The sequence below is a fragment of the Carettochelys insculpta genome, chromosome 4, assembly GCF_033958435.1.
Source record: "Carettochelys insculpta isolate YL-2023 chromosome 4, ASM3395843v1, whole genome shotgun sequence".
In the NCBI taxonomy this organism is placed as follows: Eukaryota; Metazoa; Chordata; order Testudines; family Carettochelyidae; genus Carettochelys; species Carettochelys insculpta.
This window is the reverse complement of record NC_134140.1, coordinates 18668567-18694402: the sequence shown is the minus strand read 5'-3', so window position 1 is coordinate 18694402 and position 25836 is coordinate 18668567. Positions and strand designations below refer to the sequence as shown.

Below are 25836 nucleotides of genomic sequence, written 5' to 3'. Positions count from 1 at the left end.
CTCTGTGGAATTCTTCTAGCGTCTCTGTACCATGGGTCCAAATCATAAAGATGTCATCAATGTATCTTAAGTAGAGGAGGGGTAATTGGCGATGAAAGCTGAGGAATCGTTGTTCCAGGTCAGCCATAAATATGTTAGCATATTGTGGTGTCATGGGGGTGTCCATAGCAGTTCCACTAATCTGGAGGTATAAATTGTCACCAAATCAGAAATAATTGTGGGTGAGAACAAAGTTACAGAGGTCAGACACCAGACTGGCTGTGGTGACATCAGAGATGGTATTCGTGATTGCTTGTAATCTGTCTTTGTGTGGAATGTTAGTGTACAGAGCCTCTACATCCATTGTGGCAAGGATGGCATTATCAGGAACTTTTTTTATGTTTTATAATTTCCTCAGGAAATCGGTGGTATCTAGGAGATAGCTGGGAGTGTTGTTGGCACAGGGTTTGAGGAGGAAGTCCATGTAACTGGATAGTCTGGCCTCCCTCCACCTTCTACCCCTCTACTCTCTGATTTGCTCACCTTTATCATATTTTTCTTATTTGTCCACCTTGATTACTGATTTTGGTTCTCTGTGCCTTAAATATTGAGTCTGTTCTGGTATGTCTATGATCTGAAGAAGTGGGTCTGTCCCATGAAAGCTCATCACCTAATACATTATTTTGTTAGTCTTTAAAGTGCTACTTGACTGCTTTTTTGTCTTGACAGATGTTGTGTATGGATCGGGGCAAATAGACTTCAAAAAAAATCTGTCTGGGTTGTGAGTGCAGGAGACCTGAACTCAGTTACTTCTCGAGGTCCCTTCCAGTTCTATGACATAGGTGTATCTACATATAACATTGTAGCTGTAACTGAATTATCAAAGGTGTTACATACAAAAAGCCACAGGTTTCTGCAATGGGCAGCAAGATACCTATAGTCTTCTCAACTGGCCCTCTACCCACTGTTCCCTGTGTTATCAGGGGCCCAGAGCAGGAAGAAAGAGGATAGGAAAGGTTAGGAAAAGGATTTTGGACTTCCCACTATGTCTTTACAAAATGTGATGGCACTGAAATCTCTTACACAGAATATATAAAGGAAATAGGAATCTCAACTGGCCTTCAACCTACTGTCCCCTGAGTTTTGGGGGACCAAAGCATCATGAAAGGTGATGGCAAAGCTGAGGAGAAGATTTTATCATTGAAATATCAAACATTTTGTAAAAAGTAGCAGGTGTCTGCAATAGGCAGTAGGCCCCCAAAAATATTTTTGGTGGGAGGAGTCTGGGGTCTATGGTTGCAGAGCCTGTTGACGAGGTCTCCATGGTATCTGCAAGGCCCTGCAAGTCTTAGCCCATGGGGAGACTTACCTCGGTGACAGCAAGCCCCTCAAAATCTTTCCTGCCCTTGGATCCCTTGCTGACCGCAAGCCAAGACATGGTGCTGCCTGGCAACATGGTCTGCACTGAGCAGCAGGCACATCCTTTTATAGGGTCAGAGGCTAGCCATGTGATGTAGTTGGGCACAGTAAAGACCACAATTGCATGGCACCTGTGGGTGATGGGGGGAGGTCCCTGCACAAGTGTGAAGTGCAGAGAAGAAGCTTCTGGGCCTCTTATACAAGCACAACCCCCTAATACCTAGCTGCCCCATGGTTCAGTGGAGCACAGGTTAGCGCTAGTGCAGAGAAAACTAGTCAAACAAATGAGCTGTTAGCTAAAAGAGGCAGAGACAGAACCATAGCTGAAGAAATAGCAAAGAAAGAAAGATGTAAGTCAGCCTCTCACACAAGCATGACCCCGTAGCCACATGCTTCCTGGTGCCAAAATCAAATTTGCAGACTTCCTGTTATCTAAGAGCAACAGAGATGGAAGGAGCCAGAACAGAGCACTGTGGGGCATTGTGGGATACATACAGGACACTTTTGGAGGCTAATGAATCTGATTCAAAGACATGAAGCTTCCACACTTTATTTATTCAAACTTTTAAATTTGAACTTCATGTTACACCCAGCTGGTTGTGATGATATTTTGATAATTGATGTTGGTGCTTCCTAAGTTGAGCTAATGGTATATATAGTGAAGACAGTCACATTTTAATATTGAGCTAACTCCCTTGAATTCAAATTTATCTCACAGTGTAGACGTAGCCTATGTCAAAAAGAGAAGCCCTCCTGTTGATCTAGCACTGCCTATGCTGACAAGTATCAGAGAGTTAGCCATGTTAGTCTGTGTCTTCAAAAACAGCAAGAAGTGCTGTGGCACCTTATAGACTAACATGTACTTTGGAGCATAAGCTTTTGTGGGCAAAGACCCACATCATGCATCTGATGAGGTGCGTCTTTGCCCATGAAAGCTTATGCTCCAAAGTACCTATTAGTCTATAAGGTGCCACAGGACTTCTTGTTGTCTATGATGGGATTTTAGATGGTATAATTTCCATACTCAGGTGAGTGTATTTTCCATATATTTCACTGGTGTAGTCATACAGACATAGTTTATCATGTAGAACATGGCACAGAAACTAGGGTTTCAGTAGTTTCACTACTAAGAGATTCAGATGTTTATTTTTTTCAGATTTCTGTTTTTTGAGAAATGCCTGTTGTAAGGCCTGATCTATGCTAGGAGGGAAAATTGATTTTAGATACACATATCTAGCTATGAGAGTTGCATAGAAGGAGCTGACTTATCTAAAATCGATTTTTGCCACCTTCCACACAGCAGGAGGTTGATGGGAGAAACTCTGTCAACTTAACATACTCCTTGAGACTGGCAGAGTAGCAGGGTTGATGCTGGCACTATGATGCGCTAAATCGAACCCAGGAAAATTGACAGCCAGCACATTAATCTTCCCATAAGTGTAGACATACCACAAAATACTTTGAATTATATTATTATTTCTGTTGATATCAGGGTTCATTCTTTGTGTGTAGTATGCAGGAAGAAAGTTTAAAAGAGTTAAACAGGCATTATCTTCACAATATAAATTAGCAAATTTGCTAAACAAAGTGCAATAAATCTACATAATTTACTTTTCTCAGTCTTCTGAGTTCACACATAATTTGAAATAATTCAGCATCTTCAAAATGACCCTTGTTGCTACTTTAAGGTGTTGCATTGAAGATCCACAGGTTTTTACTTATTTAAAGAGCTGGTGTTGGTGTGATTTGCATAATGTTTGCAAGTTACAGTGTAACTGTGAACCCTACCATGCAAATGAAAAGTACATGTTTATATAAGTGCTTCTCAAGAAAGCGGTCTGAATTTTCCTTTAGGAAAGAGCAGTAAATTGTTGCTCATCCAGACACATTTATTTTAATGTTTTATTTTAAAAACAGGCAAATTAATTTTGTAATATTCCACATTATTGTCTATTTGCCTCATCTTCAACCAAGATGTTATGGAAGTCAATGGGCACTGTGGACACTCGGCACCTCTCAAAAGACATTGGTTTCCCTGCAGGATTGAATCCCAAATTTCAGATAAATTTGTGTTTTGCATTATTGAAACACAAGGAGAATTTTGCTGAACTGGTTAAAATTTGTGTGACCCCAGAGACACTGATAGCTTCCAGAAGTTCATCCCAGACAAGCTCTGCACTTGTAAGGCCAAAGAACCCTGGTCATCATGAGGAGGGAATGAACTTGTGACCTTGGAGGCTAAATCCATATGCTCTACCACATGAGCTAAAAGGTGTCAGGTTCATTCCCTCTCGCTGACAACCTGGGTTCATCTGCCTTACAAGTGTGTGTGTGTGTGGTGGTGGGAGGCAGAGAGTGTCCAGGAGGAACTGCTGTAGTTTAGAAACAGACGTTTTGCGGGGTAGACTATTCCATAACTTCCTACTAGAGCAGTGGTGGGCAGTAAGTGGCCCACTGACCAGATACAGTTTGACAGGGTTGGCAGGTACGGCTGTTCACAACTCCCATTGGCCGCAGTTTGCTCTTCCTTGACAATGGGAGGTGCAGGAAGTGCCACGGACCGGGATGCTACTTCCTGCAGCTCCCATTGTCTGGAAACAGAAAACATCAGCCAACAGGAGCTGAGAGCAGCCATACCAGTGGATGAGCAGGTGAATGAAGTGTCTGATAGGCCACCGGGTCTAACCCTTATCACCATCATCATCAATAACTGTGGGTTCAGTGCCTGTTGGTGTCTGATGCCTCTCTCACTATTTCCTTCCATCTTTCCCTGTCCAGTGCGGAGTGGCTTAGTTTCTGTAGACTAGCTCCACGCCAATTTACTATGTCAGTCTAACCCTGGCAAACCACATCTAGCCTGCGGGTCACTGATTGCCAAGCCCTGAACTAGAGGCTTTCTTGTATCTTTCTCTCCTGAAACAGCTGGTACTAGCCACTCTCAGAGACAGGATACTGGGTGTCGCTTGAACGTTGGTCTGGTCCAGTCTTGCAATTTTTACATTTCCATATCAAAATTAGAGGTTTTTTAAGGTGAATTCATACCTTCATTAACAGCATTAATTAATATATTTGATCCCTTGGTAATATCAAACTTTGTTGACTTTATGCGGTCAGTTTCAAACCTGCTGTCATTTTGCACGCTTTAGAGGACTAAAGAGTTTCCCCTCAGATTTCATATAAAAACAGATCACTTTCTTCCTAGGATCTGCAGCTGACCTTTGTAAAATGGCCATGGTTGAGATTTTTACCTCTGTTGCCATTTCTCCAATTTTAACAGCCAGGTTAGTAAGCAACCCATTGCAATATTATTTCTCATTTTATCATATATTGTATCTATACTTTGTGACTTGTCTTTCAAAGTATTATATTCAGCTACAATAATGTTTGTTATGCATCTGCATATTTTAACAATCAAGAGCTTATTCTATTACTTTATATATTTACTGGCAGATTTTTGTATATATTTTTGGACTCAAGCAGACTTCTGTGTAAATCTATCCATATCTACTGTGCCTGGTCATCAGGTATAATGAGGACCCACAATTTCATTTGAAATTATTTTGTGTTCGTCAACATTAAAAATATAGTTGCCAGGACACCAGTACAGAAGTGAACTGAAAGGAACAAATTTTGCTTTTCTGCAGGCAACTTTTATTTATTTATATTTCATGTAATAATGGGAAATATTTTATAGAATGCAAGGGAAAGCCAGTACATCACAATTTCCTTTTGTTAGTATAACTGTGAACAATTGGGCAACACATCACAGGGCACCCTCCAGATTTTTAAATACAACACTTTTTTTTGTTCTGGTATTTTCTGGTGCTTAGCACAGGCACCTCAGCAGCCCCCAGTTGTGGGATTGACTACGGGACGGGAGGTGGAATGGGGAGCTGGCTAAGTACTGGCTCCTCGTTTTCCTTTAAAAAAAAAAAAAAGGCACTGCCTATTATAAGGTTGAAACCATATTTTCAGTTATAAAAGATACAACTGTTGGTGCAGGAAATCACTAGGCATTATTATTAACTCAAACAGCAAGAAGCTTTGAAGACAAACATGGGGAAAAAACTAAATGAATCCTATGGCAGGTGTGGTCAAGTAGAACTTGAGGAATGTGAAGTAGAGTTGCAGATAAAAGCAGAGAACAGAGGTTTGCAAAATATCATAGTTTTGTTGCAATATTTCTTTGTAATGCTGTGATTTGGGCCCATAGATGTACTGTGCAATAATATAATAGATAGTGAGCTCTTTGGGACCAGAATTGTCCTTTTGTTTTGTATTTGTACAGTACTTTTTAGTCCTGAGCCATGCTCCATGTAAGCGCCATGCTTGGGTGGGCACACAGAAGAGGTTCAAATGCTGGCCAGATTATCATCAAAGCACCCACAGCCAGCAGTATGAGTTTCTACTGGTGGAACACATCCACACCTGCCTCAGTGCACATAGCAAAATTTATTCTGCACACCAATGGGGGAATAATAAAAAATAAAATGGAATGCTGGTCCTGGGGAAATTTTGCAATCTATGTTCTCTCTAATCTTTTTGGTCCACGTGTGGATTTTTATCATCTGTATGAAGAATAAATTTTATATGCACCACGATGTGCGAATGTACACCACCAGTAGAAAAGAAAGCTAGTTGTGGGTATTCTGCTAATCAGCTGGGTGGCATTTGAATCTCTCCTGAGTGGCTGCACAAGTGAACAGCAGTGCGTGCTGATCATCTCTTTGTCGTCATGCCATAATGGGAAACAGGCAGATACTGCTTCAGAATTTCCCACTTTCAAGCACTGCAATTTTAGAGGTTGTACAATTGCTGGATTGTTCCAAAGTAAATGATTGCTTCTTGTGTGATTCAAGTGCAATCAGTGCTGACAAGATTTAGTGTAGAGGTTGGCAGCCGTGGTTGGCACATGTGCCATTCTTGGCACCTGAGCAGATTTTCTTTGGCACGCGACTGGAGCCCTGCCATGTCCCTCCTCACCCCGGCTCAGCAGCTCGCTGGCTGGGCCTCTTTTACTCCCTGACTTTCCGTGGATGAGGAGAGTGGACAGAGGTACCAATCAAAACGTGCCAGCAAGGGACCGTCCCCTGCCCAGCCAGCCCTGCCCATGCTTTGGCCCACCTGAGAAGCACCCGCCACCCTGCCCTCTGTTAGCCTTAGGGACAGCCGAGGCAGAAAGGCAGGTCCTGGGTGAGAGGCGAGAGGCAGCTGAGAGAATGAACATGAGTGGCACACCCTGCACAACTGTGCTCCCATGAGCTGTGGCGCCAGCAGTCAGGGCAGTGCAGAGGTGGCAGGGGCAGCCTGTCCCTCCCTGCAGCTCCTTGTTCATACTCCCCAGGGCTGCACCAGCTCTGGCTGCATTGAGGCGACTGCCCTGTTGTGCGGGCCTCCCAACCAACAGCGACCAAGTGGGTCCCTGCACTCACTGTCCCACTGTCACCCTCCTGGCAACTGCTTTCTCCCCACACACATGTGCCTGGTGCCAGCTCCCTGACCCTTGTGTCCCAGCCCTTCTCCCTGACTCTCCTGAAGGCTAGCACTGGGGAGTGTGTGCCATGATCCCCAGCTCACGTGTCTGGGTGACCTCATCTCCCAAGCACTCATGGCCAGTGCCCTGTTCCCTGAACCTATCCCACCCAGCACATGCATGGGCTCTGCTCTGGCACTTCCCCCACAAGACATGCTGGGGGCCCAGCTCTGTGACCAGTCCCGCCCAACCCATACTGGAGGCTCTACTTCATAACCTCCCTCCCAGAGTTCTCCTCTGTGCCTGTCCCAGTCCTGCTCTGGGATCCCAAGGCCTACATAGGGTCCCTTTCTGTTCCTCCCCCTCCCGCACAAGCTGTATGCTTTTAAACAGGGCTATGATCTGCATGTTTGGCTGTGTGTGAGTATGGCATGGAGGCGCATAGAGGATGAATGTGTGTTTGGGGAAGTCAGGTAAATAGCAGGGTCAAAGTGTGATAGCTTGAAACTCTTCAGTTGTAAACTGGTTGTGAGTTAATATCTTTCTAAATATGAAACAACTTCTTTATAAAAGAAATTTTGCATGCACTAATGTAGGTATTTTCTTGCTTTGTAAACATGTACCCAGTTCCTCCTTTGAGGTAAATTGTTTATTGCTTTGGAGCAGTGCTAAATTACATCAAATGAGGATCTGACTTTTGGATGAAACTCAACACTGCTGAAATAACTAACAAATTTGGTTTTAATAGGGTCAGGATTTCATAATTTTTTTTCTTTCATCCTGAAATCCTTAAGCAAAATTCCCATTAAGATCAGTGGTAGTTATGACTTAATTGGAAGTTCCTCATCGTAGAAATCCCAGACATTTTTTAGATATTTAAAAAACCCAGATGAAGATTTAAAGACTGAAATGGTAAAGCATTGCATCTTAATTTATTAATGAAGCTATTGTAAGTAGGACTATTAGTGATTTTAAAAAATATCACCAGCACTTGGACTTAAATACAGGTCAAAAGGTCACAATTTGGCATTCCGCCTCAGAAAGGTTGCTGATCCCTGATTTAGTGTATAGGTTGCCACAACTGGAGAAAATACAGTCTGGATTGTGTTCAAGAAGGACTGCTTCCTGTTGTAGTTCCCAGCCATAATTGGATCCATTGTCGTTGGCTTGGCCAATGAAGACTTGAAAATTTAATTCGAAGCCTTCCAAAATTTCTAATACATGAGCACCGATTTATTTTCAAGTTTTTTCATGAAATTATTGAACAAAATGAATCGTTCTTTGGTTGAAACCTTTGAACTTCCTGCAATGTTAACATATCAAACAGCCAAGATAGTCTGTTCTTTATGAGAACAGTCTGGAGTTGCATCAACAATAATTGAAAAGTATTTTGCACGTCTGTCTATCTCTTCAAGAATTGCTGTTTGCACACATGTGCCACACAGCTCAACAAACTCATTTTGCATTCTGGTAGGTAGATAATGGATTTGCATGCATTTTCTGCTCTCTTGTGATTCACAAACATATTTAAAATTCATCTGATAAAAGTGGGTCATACTTGCTAACAAGCTCAAGTACGCTAAGAAAGTTTCCATTTTTGGGGTCACTGATACATTGACTGGAACCAAAGTCAATCCCTGTTCAGAAAGAAAAAGACTGACATTCACTATGTGCTCAAGGAGTTCTTTCTAGTGATCAGTTTCTGTGTTTCGCTCCTGAGTAAGTTTTCAAATGAACTGTCAACTAGTGCTGCTCTACTGGCTGATTTCCATGGAACATAGTTATCTTTTTGTATGTGTTACTGAAGTTTAATTCGCAGATATTTGGTCTTTCAACTTCCTCCAACCTCTACTGATGCTCCAACAGGATGGATCCAATAGTACTGATGCATTTGAAGTGTTACTGTTAAAAATGAAACAGGGCACAAAGTACAGAGCCTGCTTTTGCATCCCCATGCAGACCCAGTCTCTTGTATAGATCTCTCCACTTGAAAGCGTTTTTGTCATCAAACGAGTGGAACAGGCATGATTTTGATATATGACTTGGAATCTGCAGATGGCTAACTTTGAGAAACAACTGCATTTGAGGAACATTGTTCTTATCAAGAAGTCCAATATCAGATTGTGATGCCATTTTGTTACGTTATGTCCTGTTCCAGTCATAAGTTTGTGATCTTGCTGCTCAGCATCTCGGAGGTCCTCATTTTCTGCCTCTACAGTCTCTCAATGGAGCTTCAACTCTGCATCTATCATTGTTGTTCGCATTTCTATGTCTTGATTAATGACCTCCTCATTTTGAGGCGGTGGCATTCAAATGCCATTTGTGGGTACAACGTTTTTATCATCAGACCCGAAAGTGTCTCTGTCAGTATGGTCTAGTGGCTGAGGTGTATTTTCTACAAGAAATGTTACTGGCTTTAAACTTTTACCGCTGCTTCACTCTGTTGCTTTCACCATCTCTTACTTAAACCACTTTCAAATATTTTTGTAAAGGGGTTCTTTTAAAACACAGTAGCACAATAAATTAATTTGCTAGAGGCTATTGGTTATGCACAATTTTAATTGTACGTGCTTTGCAATGAATATTATCTAATAACAGTTCAGAGTATTATTTACTACCCTTATAGCCTTATTTCAAAAGTCTTGAAATTTTCATTTGCTATCATGTTCCCATTCTTGTATTTCTCTAATTGGTGTATTGTTATGAATAGGAATATGATTGCTAGAGTAGATTTACAGTTTATACAACATCTAGAAGTGGGTCTGTGCCGTGAAAGCTCACCTAATAAATTATTTAGTTAGTCTTTAAAGTACTACTTGACTGCTTTTTTGTTTTGATAGTATATAGACTAGCATGGCTTTCTCTCTGTTACTAAATTTATAAGTTTATTATCACAAAAAAGCACTTAAATGTGAATCTAAAACTAAATGAAGAGCTGATCCTCATATAGTTATTGCATAGGTAGACATAAGAAAAAATGAACATGAAAATCCTCTATGAGTCAATAAACATGCAATTTAAAGGTTAAACACCCTCAGACAAAGCAAAATCGCTTCTTTTGTTGTCTCTGTTGTAACTGCATGATGTATAATAAATGAAAATAGCGTGGTAGAAAAATTACAAAATTTGAGGCTCCTTTGTCTGCTGAGGCCTGGGTCAAATAGACCTCCCATCCCCACCCTCCACCCCACTTATAGGTAGGGGCAGCCCTACAGTTCAGGAATCTCACCCAGAACTGGCACTCTAGGTCACCTCTGCACTGTGTAGGTCCAGAGAATTTGGCCATCCGAATACCAAGACCAGGTCCCTAGTACCACTAGCAGTCTCATCCCCTTATTAGGCAAATGTTGCAGACACTATTTTTCCACCTGATAATTCCCAGACCCATTAAGTGGTGTTGAAGAGAGTTTTCTTGCCGGATGTTGATGCAGAATGTATGGATCTGTGAGACTAGAACCAGGTCTGTGAAGACTGGGTTCGCTAACATTCCCACCAGGAGGGCATATGGACTGAGATCTCATGAACACTGTGATGATTAGATGCTGCAGAAAGTGCTGCCCAAATGATCCAGATTGAAAGTACAACTTTTCAAGAAAGATGTGGAGAAACTGGAGAAGGTCCAGAGAAGAGCAGCAAAATGATTAAAGGTTTAGCAAACCTGACTTTTGAGGGAAGATTGAAAGAATTAGCCTTGTTGAGTTTGAAAAGAGAAGACTGAGAGGAAACATGATAATAGATTTCAAGCACCTAAACGATTGTTACAAGGAGGAAGGAGAAAAATTATTCTACTTTTGAGAGTCGGACAAGAAGCAATGATCTTACAAAGAGAATATTTACAATTTTATGTTATTTGTAACTTTTAATATTTCATTTGAATGTGAAGAGGAAACTTATACAATGATTTATCTACTTATTGGAAATTGTAACATTTCATCTGTGTTCTCTTGACACAGACTATACTTCCTTCACTCATTTCTTTCAGTATTTTGTCCCAGTTTTGTTAGAAATATGTTAATCTGTTTCACTCTGTCTCTGATCATGGTGTGTAATTGAGTAATAATTTAAGATCTATTTTTAGATCTCCCCATGCTGTTAGTAAATGTCACATTATTATTTAAAGCAGTGTGAAATAATCAATGGCTATTTTCTCTAAAGCTATAAGAAGTTAAACCTAGTAACTATTCTGGTGTTTCAGCCATTTCTAAAAAGTCATCTGTCAAACTGTTAGGTATTAATCAAAATGTGCCATGAGCATTGAATTTAAATATAACGTGTCAATTTCACAGCTCTTCAGAAATAGCTGATACTGTTTTATGGTCCTCTATAAACAGAAATATAATAATTAAAATAAATAATAAAATAAATTGAGCAGGATTAATACATGATCACATATAACTTTACCTACTGCATGTGGCATGAGTAGGAATTTGGCTCAAGGAAAACATATGCCGGTTTCTGTACATTCTGCACAGGAAATGGTTCAATGGAATTTAATTATAGCAATTTTGATTGTATTCTTTTACAAGGATTTGAGCCCAATTGTACTGAACACCATACAAATAATACAAAACAATCCCTGCTTTACAGAGCTCACAATCTAAGATTTAGACAGTATGTAATGGATAAATAAACTTGAAAATTGGAGGGACAGAGTAGGGAGAAAAAATGAGTAGAGATAGTAAGTACAGTAGTCACGAGTGGTTGCCAGATGGTAGTGATTGTTACTGTGATGCCTACTACATATACTGTATAAGTTGTTTAGTCCTCTGTGATAGTCTTCTGCAGCATTCAAAGCTACTGATTTTCTCAGAGTACTCTTTGATGGAAATATAGATGTTATACATTATGAAGATGAAGGGGTTTCTGCAGGATCAAAGAGGCACTGGTAGTTAAGCACACCTGCAGCTACTATAAAAACTTCTGCTTTAAAGCAAAGTGATCTTGGGAGATGGGGTTCTAAGGAACAGAGGAGGACACTCCCTAGGAACCTGGAGGAAAAGGCTCAAGAAGCATTCAGCCTTCTGATCCTAGCAGAGGCTGAATCTGTGGAAGACAAATAGTATGTGGAGAACACTTCAGTCTCCCTGGACGCTCAGTAACAGATTTAAAAGTAGCAGTCTTACAACAAAAGAACTTCAAAAATAAACTGCAAAGAGAAATTTCAGAGCTGCAATTCTTTTGCAAATTTGACTCCATCCATCCTACAGACAGAGACCAAAAACTACGAGATCTTTACCAAATATTCATAAACCTGAATTACCCACCAGGAGAAATTTTAAAAAAAAACCCAAAACCCAAATCGACAGGGCCGGACAAATACCCAGAGGTAGGCTGCTCCAAGATAGGCCCAAAAAGCCAAGAACAGAACACCACTGGTCATTAGCTACAGCCCCCAACTCAAACCACTGCAACGCATTATTAAAGACCTATAACCTATCCTTAATCAGGATGCCACACTCCAGAAGGCCCTCGGTGACAGGCCTGTTCTCTCCTACAGACAACCTCCCAACCTTATGAGGATTCTCACCAACAACCACGGTCTATACTGCAGGAATACCCATCCTGGAACTTTTCCTAGCAACAAGGCCCATTGCCAGCTTTGTCCACATATCTATTCTGTAGGTACCATCACTGGACCTAACCAGGTTAGTCACAGAATCACAGGCACATTCTCATGTTCCTCAACTAACATCATATATGCCATCATGTGCCAACAATGCCCAGATGCTTTGTATATTGGACAGACTTCAAACTCTCTTAGACAAAGAGTTAATGGGCATAAAACAGACATAAAAACACTCCTGACTCACAAACCTGTCAGCCAGCACTTTAATGGAGTGGGCCATTCTGTTAATTATCTGAAAGTCTGTGTTTTACTGAGAAGGAATTTTCACAGCTGTTTGAAAGAGAGGCTCCTGAACTCTTTTATATTCAAATTCGACACATTAACACGCGGTTTGAACCAGGATGGCAATTTTCTAGCTCACTATAGGTACTCTTTTACATACTTTGCTTTACCTAATTCTTGACACGCACACCCCAACCTCCTTCTGCTCCTCTGCTCTCTGATTTGCTCACCTTGATGATAATTTTTCTGATTTGTCAGCCTGGATAACTATTTTTGATTCTCTGTGCCTTAAATATTGAGTCTGTTCTGGTATGGCTATGATCTAAAGAAGTGGGTCTGTCCCACGAAAGCTCATCACCTAATAATTTATTTTGTTAGTCTTTAAAGTGCTACTAGACTGATTTTTGGTTTTCAGAGATTAATGTTGACAGAGAGATAGCCCTGTTAGTCTGTATTCTATCAAAACAAAAAAGCAGTCATGTAGCATTTCAAAGACTAACAAAATAATGTGTTAGGTGATGAGCTTTCATGGGACAGACCCACTTCTTCAGAGATGAATGGGTTACAGATTGTTGTAATCAGTTTTTGTTTTTTTTTTTTTTTTGGTGCTGGTACTTGCCAATACTGAATACTGGCACCTCTGCAGCCCCAGCCATGGGATTGGTTGGTGGGGGTGGGTAGCCAGATTAATATCGGCTCCCTGATTTTTTGCTTTTTGAGGGAGGAAGGGCACTTATGATAACATGCCCCTCCCCAAAAGCACAGGCTTGGGAGCCCAAAAGACCCTTATCCCCTTTATCCAGAGCCCTCTGCACCCAGACCTTCTGCCAAGTCCTACCACCCCAGCACCTGGCCCTTCCCAGCCCCACCCTGGCCAGTGACTCCGAACCCGCACTAGGCTCAGATGAGCTGGGGGTGGGTTAGGAGCCCACTTCCTCTGCACAGAGCAGCCAGGCTGGATCAGGGAGGGAGCAGTGTCAAACTCACTCCCAGAAACCTTCCCCAGCTTTGTGATTCCCACCCCCACAACTTGTGCTATGTCAGGGTTGAGTGTACAGCCTCACCACTGAGTCTGCTTCCCAGAGGGAAGCAGGGGCTGCAAGGCAATCTCCCACATCTGTGCAGCCACTGCTCTCCACTGCCAAGCTAGAGCTTCTGCATTTATTTATTGACAAATAACGTGGAAAATTTTAAAATGTACACAGAATTTTTGGGGTTTTTTGGTTCAGAATTCCCTCAGGAGTAGAAATTTTATCATTTTCCTGTGTAAATTCATTCAAGAGCAGAGGGACTATCTGGTTTTATCCCCATAGTTGTTTTTTGGGGCATTTAGTCCCCAGGATGAGTGACCACATGTTGTGATAGGCATGTGTAGGACAAATATGTCTTGACAGATGTGTTGAGTGGGTGTTGATCATTGTAGCAATGGAGATATTTCTGCCGGTTTTGCATCTGCTTTTCTGGCAGAGAAAGTTACTGAGTCTTGCTCTATGGGGAGTCTTGGCTGACAGCTGGTATCTCTGTAAAGCAATTACTGAAATGCACCTCTTCTCTTCTTTCGGAATGGGTACAAGAAGCCCTTCCAGAACGTTTTCCTTTGACTTATTTAATGGAAGAAAACTGGACAGTGCGATTAACTATTCAAGAACCACTTTACAAATCCTTTTCAACCTCCCCCTCCCCACCACCACTGCCAAAAATACCATTAAGAAATCCACTTTTGTGTACTTGAGTGAAGATGTGCTGGGACTCTTTAAACAGCTGGGGCCAACTGAGGGAGCAGAGACAAACATACATGCTAAAAAAGATCCAATCAAGGCCCCTCCCTGGGCTTTGCTTTATTATTAATTTAAATCCCAACTAATATAAACTTCTTGTATGATCTTATTCCTGCACGTGACTGTTTCTATGGTTGTTCTCTGTAGCCTCTCCTTAGTCCTTGGCTCCTTCTGTTTCAACAGGGCATTCAAAGTTTCTGGGGTTATTGCTAACTGTCCTCACTTGGTGCGGAAGGAGTGTATGACTGCTGCCCCTTTTTTTAGATGAAGGAACTGAAAGTAAACAGCTTGGTTAAGGCCACACACACTGGCAGAACCAGGATTAGGACATAGGAGTTTCAAGATCTCAATTCTACAGTCAGTCAACTAGACCACAATGCCTATCATTCTACTAGGGTAACAGCATGTAGACACTGCACTTATACATCAAAGGTTTCTTTACTGAAGCAGATTCCAGTGGCTGTGGGCTGATATGTATTGGAAACACTTTGTTACTGTAGCTCTATTGGTATATTACACTGGCAAAGCACTTCATTGTGAATGCACCTCATGCCCATAAAATTGGTTTTTTGCTGACATAAATTATTCAAGCCACTCTAGATTTTCTGAGAGCAAAATAATCTATTTTAAACTCACAATTTTGGCAGTATAAGTGTTTCTAGTTTAGGAGGTTTAGCCATGTGGATCACAAATCACGTCTTCTCCTAGTCAGTGCTCCATGTGAGCACTCAGTAACCTTGCATTGACCTCATTCTGTCAACACTCAGTTTTGTCTCCTGCACTCAGCACAGCAACCTATAACAACACCTCACCAAATGGCACGGAGCCACTGGTTGATACAATGTGAGTGTAGACACCATGTGACATTTGCCAGTGTTAAGTCCTCCCTCAGCTGTCTCAGAATGCCCAACACTTACCACAGTGATTATAATTGTGAACTGCACTACCCGGGGGTTACAGAGGCTGAAAGTTGGCCCCATCCCTGCCCCCACTTACACAATGCCTCCCTTTTCTCTGACTGGCCAGTTTAGGGAGCACATTCTTTTTGTGCAACAGACCATGCTGGCTACAGGATCCACATGTGCTCTTGTCTGGAGTAGATATGAGGTGTTGGATCTCCTGGGCCTGAGGGGAAAAGAGATTGTGCAGGCACAGCTATGGAGCAGTCACAGAAATGTGGACATCTTTGAGCTGGTTGCATGGTGGATGCAGGCAAAGTGGTACAACAGGGATCAACAGCAGTGTTGTGTGAAAGTGAAGGAACTGCAGCAGGCATACCAGATGGCTGTATCACATTACGATGGTTAACTAGTAAAGTGCACTTCAAGACCTCCCTCAGCTACATAGCTCAGCACTGAACTTTTCTAATAGCACCTGTGTCTCACTGTACAAACACTTCTACTCTCTACTCCAGCAGTAACTTCCCCCCTTTGCCTCACCGGTCTTATTCAGAATGCAAGAGATGCTAAACTATTTTTCTTACTGAGATTCAATATTGTGCAAACCTTTCCAATGTCCTTTTACTCTATCTTCACCAACTGAGCCAGCAGTTAAATCTTTCCTTGGTGCTGTCAGGGTGGCTGGTGTATTGCTTCATGAGCCAGGGATCACAGGGGAGTCTGGTCCTTCAGATCAATATTACGATTGGTAATCTCCTGGTTGGGAGATCATATCCCTGTCTGCAGCTTTCTGAATAGTCATGGGTCCTTGATGATGCGAGCATGACCAACTTCCCTGATCAACCCTGATGCTGATGAAGTATCCCCTGTGATCCAATAATATTGCATAGCCACAGAAAAATAGCCATTCCTGTTGATTCTCTGTAGCAGCTGGGCAGGGAGATGGCACCATCTTTTCCCCCCATCATATTTCGGGTGCCTCACTGCAGCAAATCCATCCACTATGTCTTGCACATTGCTGAGGATCACAATCCTGCAGATCAAGAGACAGTTAATGACTGTCCACTCACATGACAACAACCCACACTGGATTTTCCAAGTCCAGAATTATTTCCCAGAAGCAATTTGGGACTGCAAGTTTCAAATCTCAGCGCATCTCTCATTTTGGTCCCTGGGCTGGCATGGGGTTGCAAGATTTTTAAAAAGCACATGAAAATTATGGGACTGAGAAAGCTGTAAATGGAAACTTGAGCCCTCACTTCCAGTTTCTCCCATGTAACTCTTTGCTACTATTTCCCAGAAGACAGTGAGCTACATAATGGGTTACCTACTTATGGTGCACTGCACTGTCATTGACACAAACACTGCTGATGAATACAGAAGTACTAACGCAAAGAACCATGTGTGCGCACACAAATGATATAGAACAACAAGTCGTCTTGTAGCACCTTATAGACTTGGATATTTTGGAGCATAAGCTTTCGTGGACAAAGACCCACTTCATCAGAAGCATGAGTGGGGGGGTGGTTTCAGAGGGGTATTTAAAGAGTGGGGTCCCAGTAGGAGGGAGGGCCAGAGCCGACAAGGTCTATTCAGCAAGGTGGAAATGGTCCAGTATCAACAGCACTTATCAAAAGAGGAAAAAACAAGTCAGATGAGACAGGGGGATGTGACCTTGGGAGGCAGGCCTGTCCTCTCCTATAGACAGCCTTCCAACCTTAAACAACTCCTCACCAGCCACTACAAATCACAAACCAGTGACTTTAGGTCTGGAACCAGCCCATACAACAGTCCTCACTGCCAGCTCTGCTCACATATCTACACCAGTGACATCATCGCAGGACCTAACACAGCTATGCCATCGGGGCTGCTTTACCTGCACATCTACTAATATAATATATGCCATCATGTGCCAGCAATGCCCCACTGCAATTTACATTGGCCAAACTGGACAGTCTCTCCATAAAAGAATAAATGGACATAAATCAGACATCAGGAATGGTAATGTACAGAAGCCTGTGGGGGAACGCTTCAATCTCCCTGGACACTCAGTGGGAGATTTAAGGGTGACAGTTCTGAAACAAAAAAATTTCAAAAATCAAATGGAGAGAGAAATCTCTGAGCTGCAATTTATTTGCAAATTTGACTCCATTAACCATGGATGACATAGAGACTGGGAGTGGCTTGCAGCTTACAAAGGCAGTTTCTCTGCTCTGGGTGCGAATAGCTCCCCATTAGACTCTGACAAAGGCTCACATCCCCCTGTCTGATCTGACTTGTTTTTTCGTCTTTTGATAAGTGCTGTTGATACTGGGCCATTTCCACCTTGCTGAATAGACCTTGTCAGCTCTGGCTCTCCCTCTTACTGGGACCCCACTCTTTAAATACTGCTCTGAAACTCCCCCCCCACTCATGCATCTGATGAAGTGGGTCTTTGCCCATGAAAGCTTATGCTCCAAAATATCTGTTAGCCTGTAAGGTGCCACAAGACTTCTTGTTGTTCTCGAAGCTGCAGACTAACACAGCTACCTCTCTGATACAAATGATATAGTAACAGTGGCAGACGTGTGCAGTGCAACTTGTGTTGAGCAATGTTTGTTGTGTAAACATGGCCCTTGTTTCTTCACTGATCAGCACAGTTATGCTGGCAAAAGTTTGTATTGTGAACTTGTCTCATATATTGTAGGAAAGTGAGGCTATATCTACACTATGAAATGAAGTTGATTTTATTTGTCAACTTTGTAAAACTGGGTGTTATAAAGTTGAAGGTGAGTTTCCACACCTGCCCACAAAGTCGACAGTTCATCCCCACTAAATCACCAAAGTTCAACTGTTGCAGCAGTACATTGTGGTAACATCCCACAGTTCCCTCAGCCTCATGGAATTCTGGATTTTCTTGCTGGTGTGTTATTGGAAAAAAATGCTCCACAAGTGGATATGGGTACGTGGTGTCATCTTTTCAGAAAGCATTGCCCTCATTCCCCTCTTGTTGAAAACAAACGGCCGTTTTTCTGAATTCTCTTTGCCAATGAGAGACAGTGTTTGAATCGTTTGCATTATGCTCCCCGCCTCCAGCCGTTTCATAGAATCCTATGAATCCTAGAATCCTAAGGCTGGAAGGGACCTCAGGAGGCTTCTAAGCACCCATTTCTGGAACTGTGCTTCATTCTGTCCCTTTTTAATGAACAGTGACTTTAAAAAGAAAACCTGACTGTACCATGTCTACAGGTCACACAACTAATCCCAACCCCTGCCCTGGTGAAAAACACCAAACAGTTGGGCTTCACAAGGTGAAGCACCCAAACGAGCTGTGGGAGCATCCAGCTGACTGTACCGTGTACCCATGATGCCCTTGAGACTTGGGAAAGACTTTGTAGTATTCTCAAGCAAAGCAGGAAAGAAGGAAAAGTAGGGAAACCTAGGGGAAAGAAAAACAGTGACTTTTAAAAATAAGGGAGCACACAACTGACTGTGCTGTGGCAACAGGTTGCTCAGCTACTTTTCACCCAGTTAAAACACAAAAGAGGTCATTGCTGAGACCGTGGCTCCCCCAGACCACATGCTGTGGGAAGAGAGAGTACTGCAGTGTGTTAGCATCAGTTGCCAGAGGCCAGCTCTCCATCATGTGTTGCCTCTGAGGGGCCAGTCCTCAAGTAACCTGTTGACATTTTTCAATCAGTTTTGTGCTTAGGTGGGGAGGGGACAGCCCCCAAAATAGTTGCCACTAAGGGCCAGCCCCTAAAAAACTCAGCTGGCAGGGGTCAGCAGAGTGACCAATAGAAATATGTGCCGAGGCAGTGGTGCCAGACCCAGAAATATTAGCCACCAAGGGGGCCATCCCCCCCAGCATGTGCTGCCTCTTTGGGGTCAGCCCCCCGAAAATATTTGCCACTGGGGGGCTGGCTCCCTGGCACTTGGTGAGCCCTGTGAAATGTGAAGTGCATGAGCCTTCACCCCGCTAAGGCCAGAACATGCTGCTGTCTTGGAAGCATGGTCTGCACTGCGCAGCTGGTACATGGTGTGGTGGGGCAGGGGCTAGCCTGCCAGCTGCATGGCACCTGTGAGGTGGGGGATCTGCCCTTTACAAATGTGTCGTTCAGAAAAGAAGTTTCTTGGCCTCTCCTCTAAATCCTGTGCAGGGAGGAAGCCTTAACCCTGCAGAGAGCAGGACATGACGCTGCCTGCAAGCACAACCCCACAGCCCTGCCTCCACGTGGTGTGGTGGGGCAGAGGGCTGGCCCATCAGTCACATGGCGCCTGTTGTGGGGACTAGCTATGTGGTCCCGGGGGGCCTAGACTGCCTACCACATGGCACCTGCTGGGAGGGGCTGCCCCGTATGAGTGAGGTGCAGAAAAGACGTTTCTGGGCCTTTGCCCCAGGCAGGGCAGATCATGCCACTGTCTGCTGTGCTGTTGTCTGGTTCCCACAGCCAACCCACCACATGTTGTGGTGGGGTGGGGGCTAGTCCACCAGCCAAAATGCCATCCTGGCTTTGCTGATGGCTCCATATTGGGGCTCTCTTTCATGGCTAGAGGCAATCGCCACCCTGATCATAAAGAAATGAATTCAAAGTGATGGGCTTCCCGTTTCCTACCTTTTGCATAACTGGAGAGCAACAGAGGTGAAAGCAGACAGAACAGACACATGCTGGGCATTGTGGACTACCTCTGGAGGACAATAAAATTGATTTAAAGTAATCCTGTTTCCACACTTGCATTAATTCAACCTTTTAAATTTGAACTTGGCCTTATGCCACATTAGAATGTCGAGGCAAGAAAGTTGACTTTAGTACCTATTAAAATCGACCTAATGCTATTTGCAGTGAAGACAGTCACACTGTAAAATTGACCTAAGTGCCTTAAAATCGACTTTATGCTCTAGTGTAGACATAACCTAATTACAAAAACAAAACTATTATCTTCAGTTAGTGAAGTATCAATTTATTTTCTGGGATAATAAGTATATCCAGTTTAATATTGGCATCTGGCATATGGCAACAGTTATATGACAATGTGAACTGAATTCCTTTGTACTAAGACAGGAGCATGATATTAAAGAAATCTAAAGGCTCTGTGACTAACATTATATTTTTTTCAGGTTTATTGCTCAGATTCATGATGAGCTGTTGTTTGAAGTAGAAGATTCTCAAATTCAGGAGTTTTCTGGTTAGTACAATCTAAAACTTTCATTTCTGGTCAGTTTGTGAGCATTAGATATTGTCAGAGGAGCAGGAACCACATTTCACTTCATAATGTAGAAAACATGTACAATGCAAACATTTCTGAGGTTTCTCCAGCACTGTTTGTGGTACACAATATCTGATGTGCTGCAGCTTATCTGGAATTAATTAAAACATTGCTGATTTGAGTGAACAAACCCTGATTAAAAAATAGAGACAGTGGGGAGCTAGAAAACAGTAAAATAGCAACAGTATCTGTATTGGTTCAAAAGACTTGAAAAGAAAGGGGAGAAAATACATCTGAAAGCACTGATTTAAATAGAAGAAAGGAACTAAATTGGTCGAAATTTCCAACAGGTATAAGTCTTAAAAGTAAGATTAACCTAGCGCAAAAGAAATACTCCTATTGAATTTCTGTCTTTTCTGCTTTCTTACACTGTGAACTTTGTGATGGATCTTCCTTGCTAAGGATCCCTAAATGTGTATGCTGGCATACTTCCAAGCATTGTTTCCTAACCCAGAGATAGCTTCTGCATCTAGTTCAGATTTAAGGAGCCAAGAAAGCTACTCATGAGGCTGCAGGTTCTCTTCTTCAATGAGGAGCACTGAAGTGATTTCTGTGAGGCACTACGTTTGTTCCAAATTTTTAATCTAGTTTGAAGATGAACAATGCCCTTGGTTAAAGTAATCCATATGATGTCGTGAATCGTTTCTACTAATTGGTACAAGAAATATTTTCCAGTGCAATGTAAGTCTCCAAAATAAAAGGTTAGCCTTTCTCTTTTGGTGTTAATTTAAACAATGCAATTTGCTTTATGAGTCTCACTTCATCACGATTCCTCTTATGAGTCTTAGTTCACCTAATCAAAAAAAGAACACTAGAAATATTTAAATCTACTTTATGGGAGGCAGTGTAGTGACGTGAATTAGGTTAATGCATTATTAGTGTTTGACCTCACAATATAGGAATTAAAATGTGGTTTATAAAACCACCCTATAATTAAGCACACATTATGGAAGAGGCAATGGCTAATATACCAAGGTTTCAGAATTACATACTGAGATCTGTGGGAAAACATACAGATCCTTCCCATTGTATTTTAGGGCTGTTTTCATTAGCAGTAAAATACCTTAATAAAAAAAATGTATGTTTCACCCACTGATTTTGTTTTTAGTCAAATTCTGATCTTTTGTTATACTTGCATAAAGCTGTAATAACTCCAGTAAGGTCAACGAACTCATATCAGGTGTGACTGAAAAAAGAATTTGGCCAGGTAAGTACAGAATAGTCTTAAATTATGTCAGCATAACTAATAAGAATTTTTTTTCATTTAAGCATGCAGAAAACTATTAAATTGTTAAATATTTTCTCAAATGAATTAAATTATCATAAAAGTGAAGAACTAATGACACTATATCTAGGCAGTTGTAGTGTATAATGCTCTTAAGATTGTGCAAGCTTGCTTCAACAGCATACTTCTGTGCCAACTAGAAATACCCATGCCATCCTAGGCTTACAGCTCTACTGTTCAAAGGGTGATGGTTGTCTGAAATTGTACAGTGTTTTTAACATCATGATATTGACAGAAGTACGTTAAGGATTTAGATAAGGGCACCAGACTAATTTTCAAATGTAACCTCATTCATATCTCCCAGGTGAGAGACTAAAGTATTAACGTTATTTGTCACTGAAGCTAGAGGTGATTTCTTAAACCTTTGAAATGCTGTTACCTCCTTGCCACTCCATAATAGATTTCTGAGTCTTGCAAATCATTTTCCTATCAGAAATTAGTAACAGTCAGGATATTTAGAATGTAATGTGCTTATTTACAAAATTTACGCAAATCCCATTTCCTTGTACAAAGGTCACGATCGGCACACCTCTGTCTGAGGCTTCACTAAGGTATCCCCATGATGGTCAGCAGGATGCTAGAGATGCCTGCACCAAGTGTAGCATTTAGTTTAGCCCAAGATCAGGCCTTCCACATGAGCTAATTGAAAGAAAAAGAATCAGCTTTACATGCAAACATTGTGGAGTGTCAACCATCTCCTCCTCATCTCCACTGGCCTCTGTATTTCCTCCAAATAAATGGAGAAAGAGCAAATAGTTATAATTATTTAGACATCAACAAGGAAGAAAGGGCCATTTCAGGTTCAGCAGGTATCTCTCAGAAGCCAAAGATTTTGATAAAGATGGTGGTATTTGTCAAAGTATTCAGCTAACTCTCTGAACTTGTCTCATGTTAGCTATAAAGGATGATTGGGTAAGAAAGCAATTTTTAAACCAGGAAATAATGGAAATCATTTCTTATCAGTGAGAATAAACCAAGGCAGAGAAATTGGATGCTACCCAGGTTATGTCTTTTAGAGGCTCATAAAATGTATAGATTTCCTAAGTTAGATTTTGTATCTTGGAGATTGGTGCCTAAAACTGAGGCCTCATCAGCTTTCTGTCAAAAACAAAACTAAATGACACTCCCACCCCCATTGTTTCTTATAAAGTGTTCACTGAGCTTGCATGAATCACTTACACAGCTCTTACATGAAGTGTAGCACCTCTTCTAAAGTTCTATCTGCTGTCACATACTCCTGTGCATCTAGAGAAATTAGGATTAGGCTTTTGATTTTTAAAAAGTCTCCAGGCAAAGAATTTAAGAAGAATTTTAAAAGTATAGGATTTCATTTCTTTCACAGCATAGTTAGTAATTTATCGTTTATTTAGGTTTGTTTTTAAGATCATAGAATCATAAACTACTAGAACTGGAAGGGGCCTCAGGAAGTCATCAAGTCCAGTCCCCTGTCCTCGCAGCAGGACCAAGCACCATTATATCATCCCTGTTAGATATGTATCCAATCTGTTCTTAAATATCTCCTATAATGGAGATTCTGCAACCACCCTAGGCAATTTATTCAAGTACTTAACCACTCTGACAGTTAGGAATTTTTTCCTAATGTCCAATCTAAACCTCCCATACTGCAATTTAAGCCCATAGCTTCTTGTCCTATTATCAGAAACTAAGGAGAATAATTTTTCTCCCTCTTCCTTGTAACATCCTCTTAGGTACTTGACAGCTGCTATCAGGTCTTCTCTCAGCCTTCTGTTTTCCAAACTAAAAAAACCCCAATTCTTTTAATCTTCTCTCATTGGTCATATTTTCTAGTCCTTTAATCATTTTAGTTGCTTTTCTCTGGAGCCCCTTCCAGTTTCTTCAGATCTTTCCTAAAATGGGGTGTCCAGAACTGAACACAGTACTCCAATTGAAGCCTAATCAGCACAGTATAGAGCTGAAGAATTACTTCTCATATCTTGCTCACAACATTCCTGTTAATGCATCCTGGAATCATGTCTGAGGTGTTTTTTTTTCCTTTCCCAACAGTGCTGCACTGTTGACTCATACTCAGCTTGTGGTCCACTATGACCCCTAGATCTCTTTCTTCAGTACTTCATCCTAGGGAGTCACTTCCGATTTTGTATATGTGAAACTGGGAAGAGACGCAGCAATTGATATATTGTCTCTTTTATCCCAGAATCTGGGTTACAGGATACTAACAGTAAGAATCCTTCATATTTAGTGGTGCCACTTCAAATTAATATCTGTCTTATTTTCCACCTAATTTCAGAAATTACCTGGCATTCTCACATAATTTCTGTACCAGATAGCAATAAAATATCCAGAGCCTTGCAAATCTGCAGATATCTAATTTATATTTGCAGTTATCTGCATCTGCGGCTGCAGAAGTGGTTGTATTGTTTACCATCTTTGCAGATCACAGATTGGATGTGGATATAATTATTCAGATTCAGCTAACAAGAGTGCAAGTTCACATTGCTTTTATGTCTTGTCAATTCATCAGCAAAGGTTGAGATCATTGTTGCATCACCCTTCTGCATTTCTTTGTTAGTTTCCTCCAGAAAAGATTCTAAAGTCTGTATTTGAAAAACTAATGAAGAAAACGCTGCTAAAGAAATTAAATTCTGGTGCATACAGTCTGAAGGGAAATGAGAAAGGCAAATCACCAGTTTGGAATACATTCAGATTTCTTATAGATGAAAATGGAGATACTGTGGCTGAATATGCCACGTGCAAAAATGTCTATGCTTTTTTTAGCCATAAAACAGCACTTCAAGCTCAGACATATATGTTGCCTAGAATTCAGATCCAGTTTACTGAATATCTGCACCAAGAAGTGTGTCACTATCAGACAAGACATGAAGACAACTGTGACTCAGGAATTATTGAAGTTTGTAGCTCCAGACACATAACACTCTATAGTTCTCAGTGTTGAGTGATTCCTTACATATTTGAGTACCGAATGGATGCACATTCACTAATATCACATCCCACAGCATTACCCCAGCATGCTGCCCTTGTGGCAGATGTTAAAAAACAAATCTCTGTGGAGCTGAAAAACATTCTTAGCACACTGGGTGGAAGAATTACTTTCATTCTTTGGATGGATCACAGAAATAAAATAGGAAGAAGGGTTCTTTTGAAGATGGGTTTTATTTTTGAAAGAGCCCCCTCTATATTGCTTTCTTTCTTTCAAAACAATCTCTTCTGAAAAGAGATTATGCAAATTAAGCACACGATATGTAAATCAGTGCCTCATTTGCATTTTTATTTCCCTAATTTGCATTCCTCTTTCAAAAGAGGAATGCAAGTGTAGATGTAGCCTAAGTGTTTATCTTATGTGTAAATTACTAAGGAAATGACCACAAACTTGTTTGCACCAGGGAGAATCCACCTCCTTCTGATGTTTTCCAGTCATTTCAAGGCAGTGGTTCCCAACATTTTCTCTGCTGCGGCACATCTTGGTACCCTTAGTTGTTTTGAGGTACACACTATCATATTGTCTCTAAATGGACTGACTCTCTTATTGCCTGGGTTGAAGCTGTTTACCACCCTTGCCATTCACAGTCCGTATAATATGTCATTAAATTAGCTGTATGGACTGTGACAAATATTTTCAGTTAGCTAATCCATTCACACCAACAAGTCCCCAGTTCTTCCACTCAGCTAGAGGAGCAGGGCTGGTGGCCAGGATGCCAAGCATGAAACCTGGGGATGCAGCAGCACCCCCCACCACATGGCTATTTCCCATGCCTATGATAAAACACCTAATAAGTTTTTGCCACCAGATGATTTTGAGACTTTTGAAAACCAGGTACTGCTATAAAGGATAAGTAAGTTAAATTTCCTATAGTTTGGATAGAGACATATGTGTGATGTCACAACTGGACACTTACTGTATTGAAGTG

General features: G+C 41.5%; 1 protein-coding gene across 1 annotated transcript in view; it reads left to right on the top strand.

The window, feature by feature from the left end:
* POLN (DNA polymerase nu) overlaps positions 1 to 24863 on the top strand; it is a 155324-nt gene extending 130461 nt beyond the window's left edge. Inside the window, exons 19-22 of the mRNA XM_074992092.1 lie at positions 4601 to 4679; positions 20495 to 20562; positions 22824 to 22840; positions 24480 to 24863. Of these exons, the coding sequence (XP_074848193.1) occupies positions 4601 to 4679; positions 20495 to 20562; positions 22824 to 22840; positions 24480 to 24863 (548 nt within the window). The remainder of the gene's footprint in view (positions 1 to 4600; positions 4680 to 20494; positions 20563 to 22823; positions 22841 to 24479) is intronic.
* The last annotated feature ends 973 nt before the right edge of the window (positions 24864 to 25836 follow it).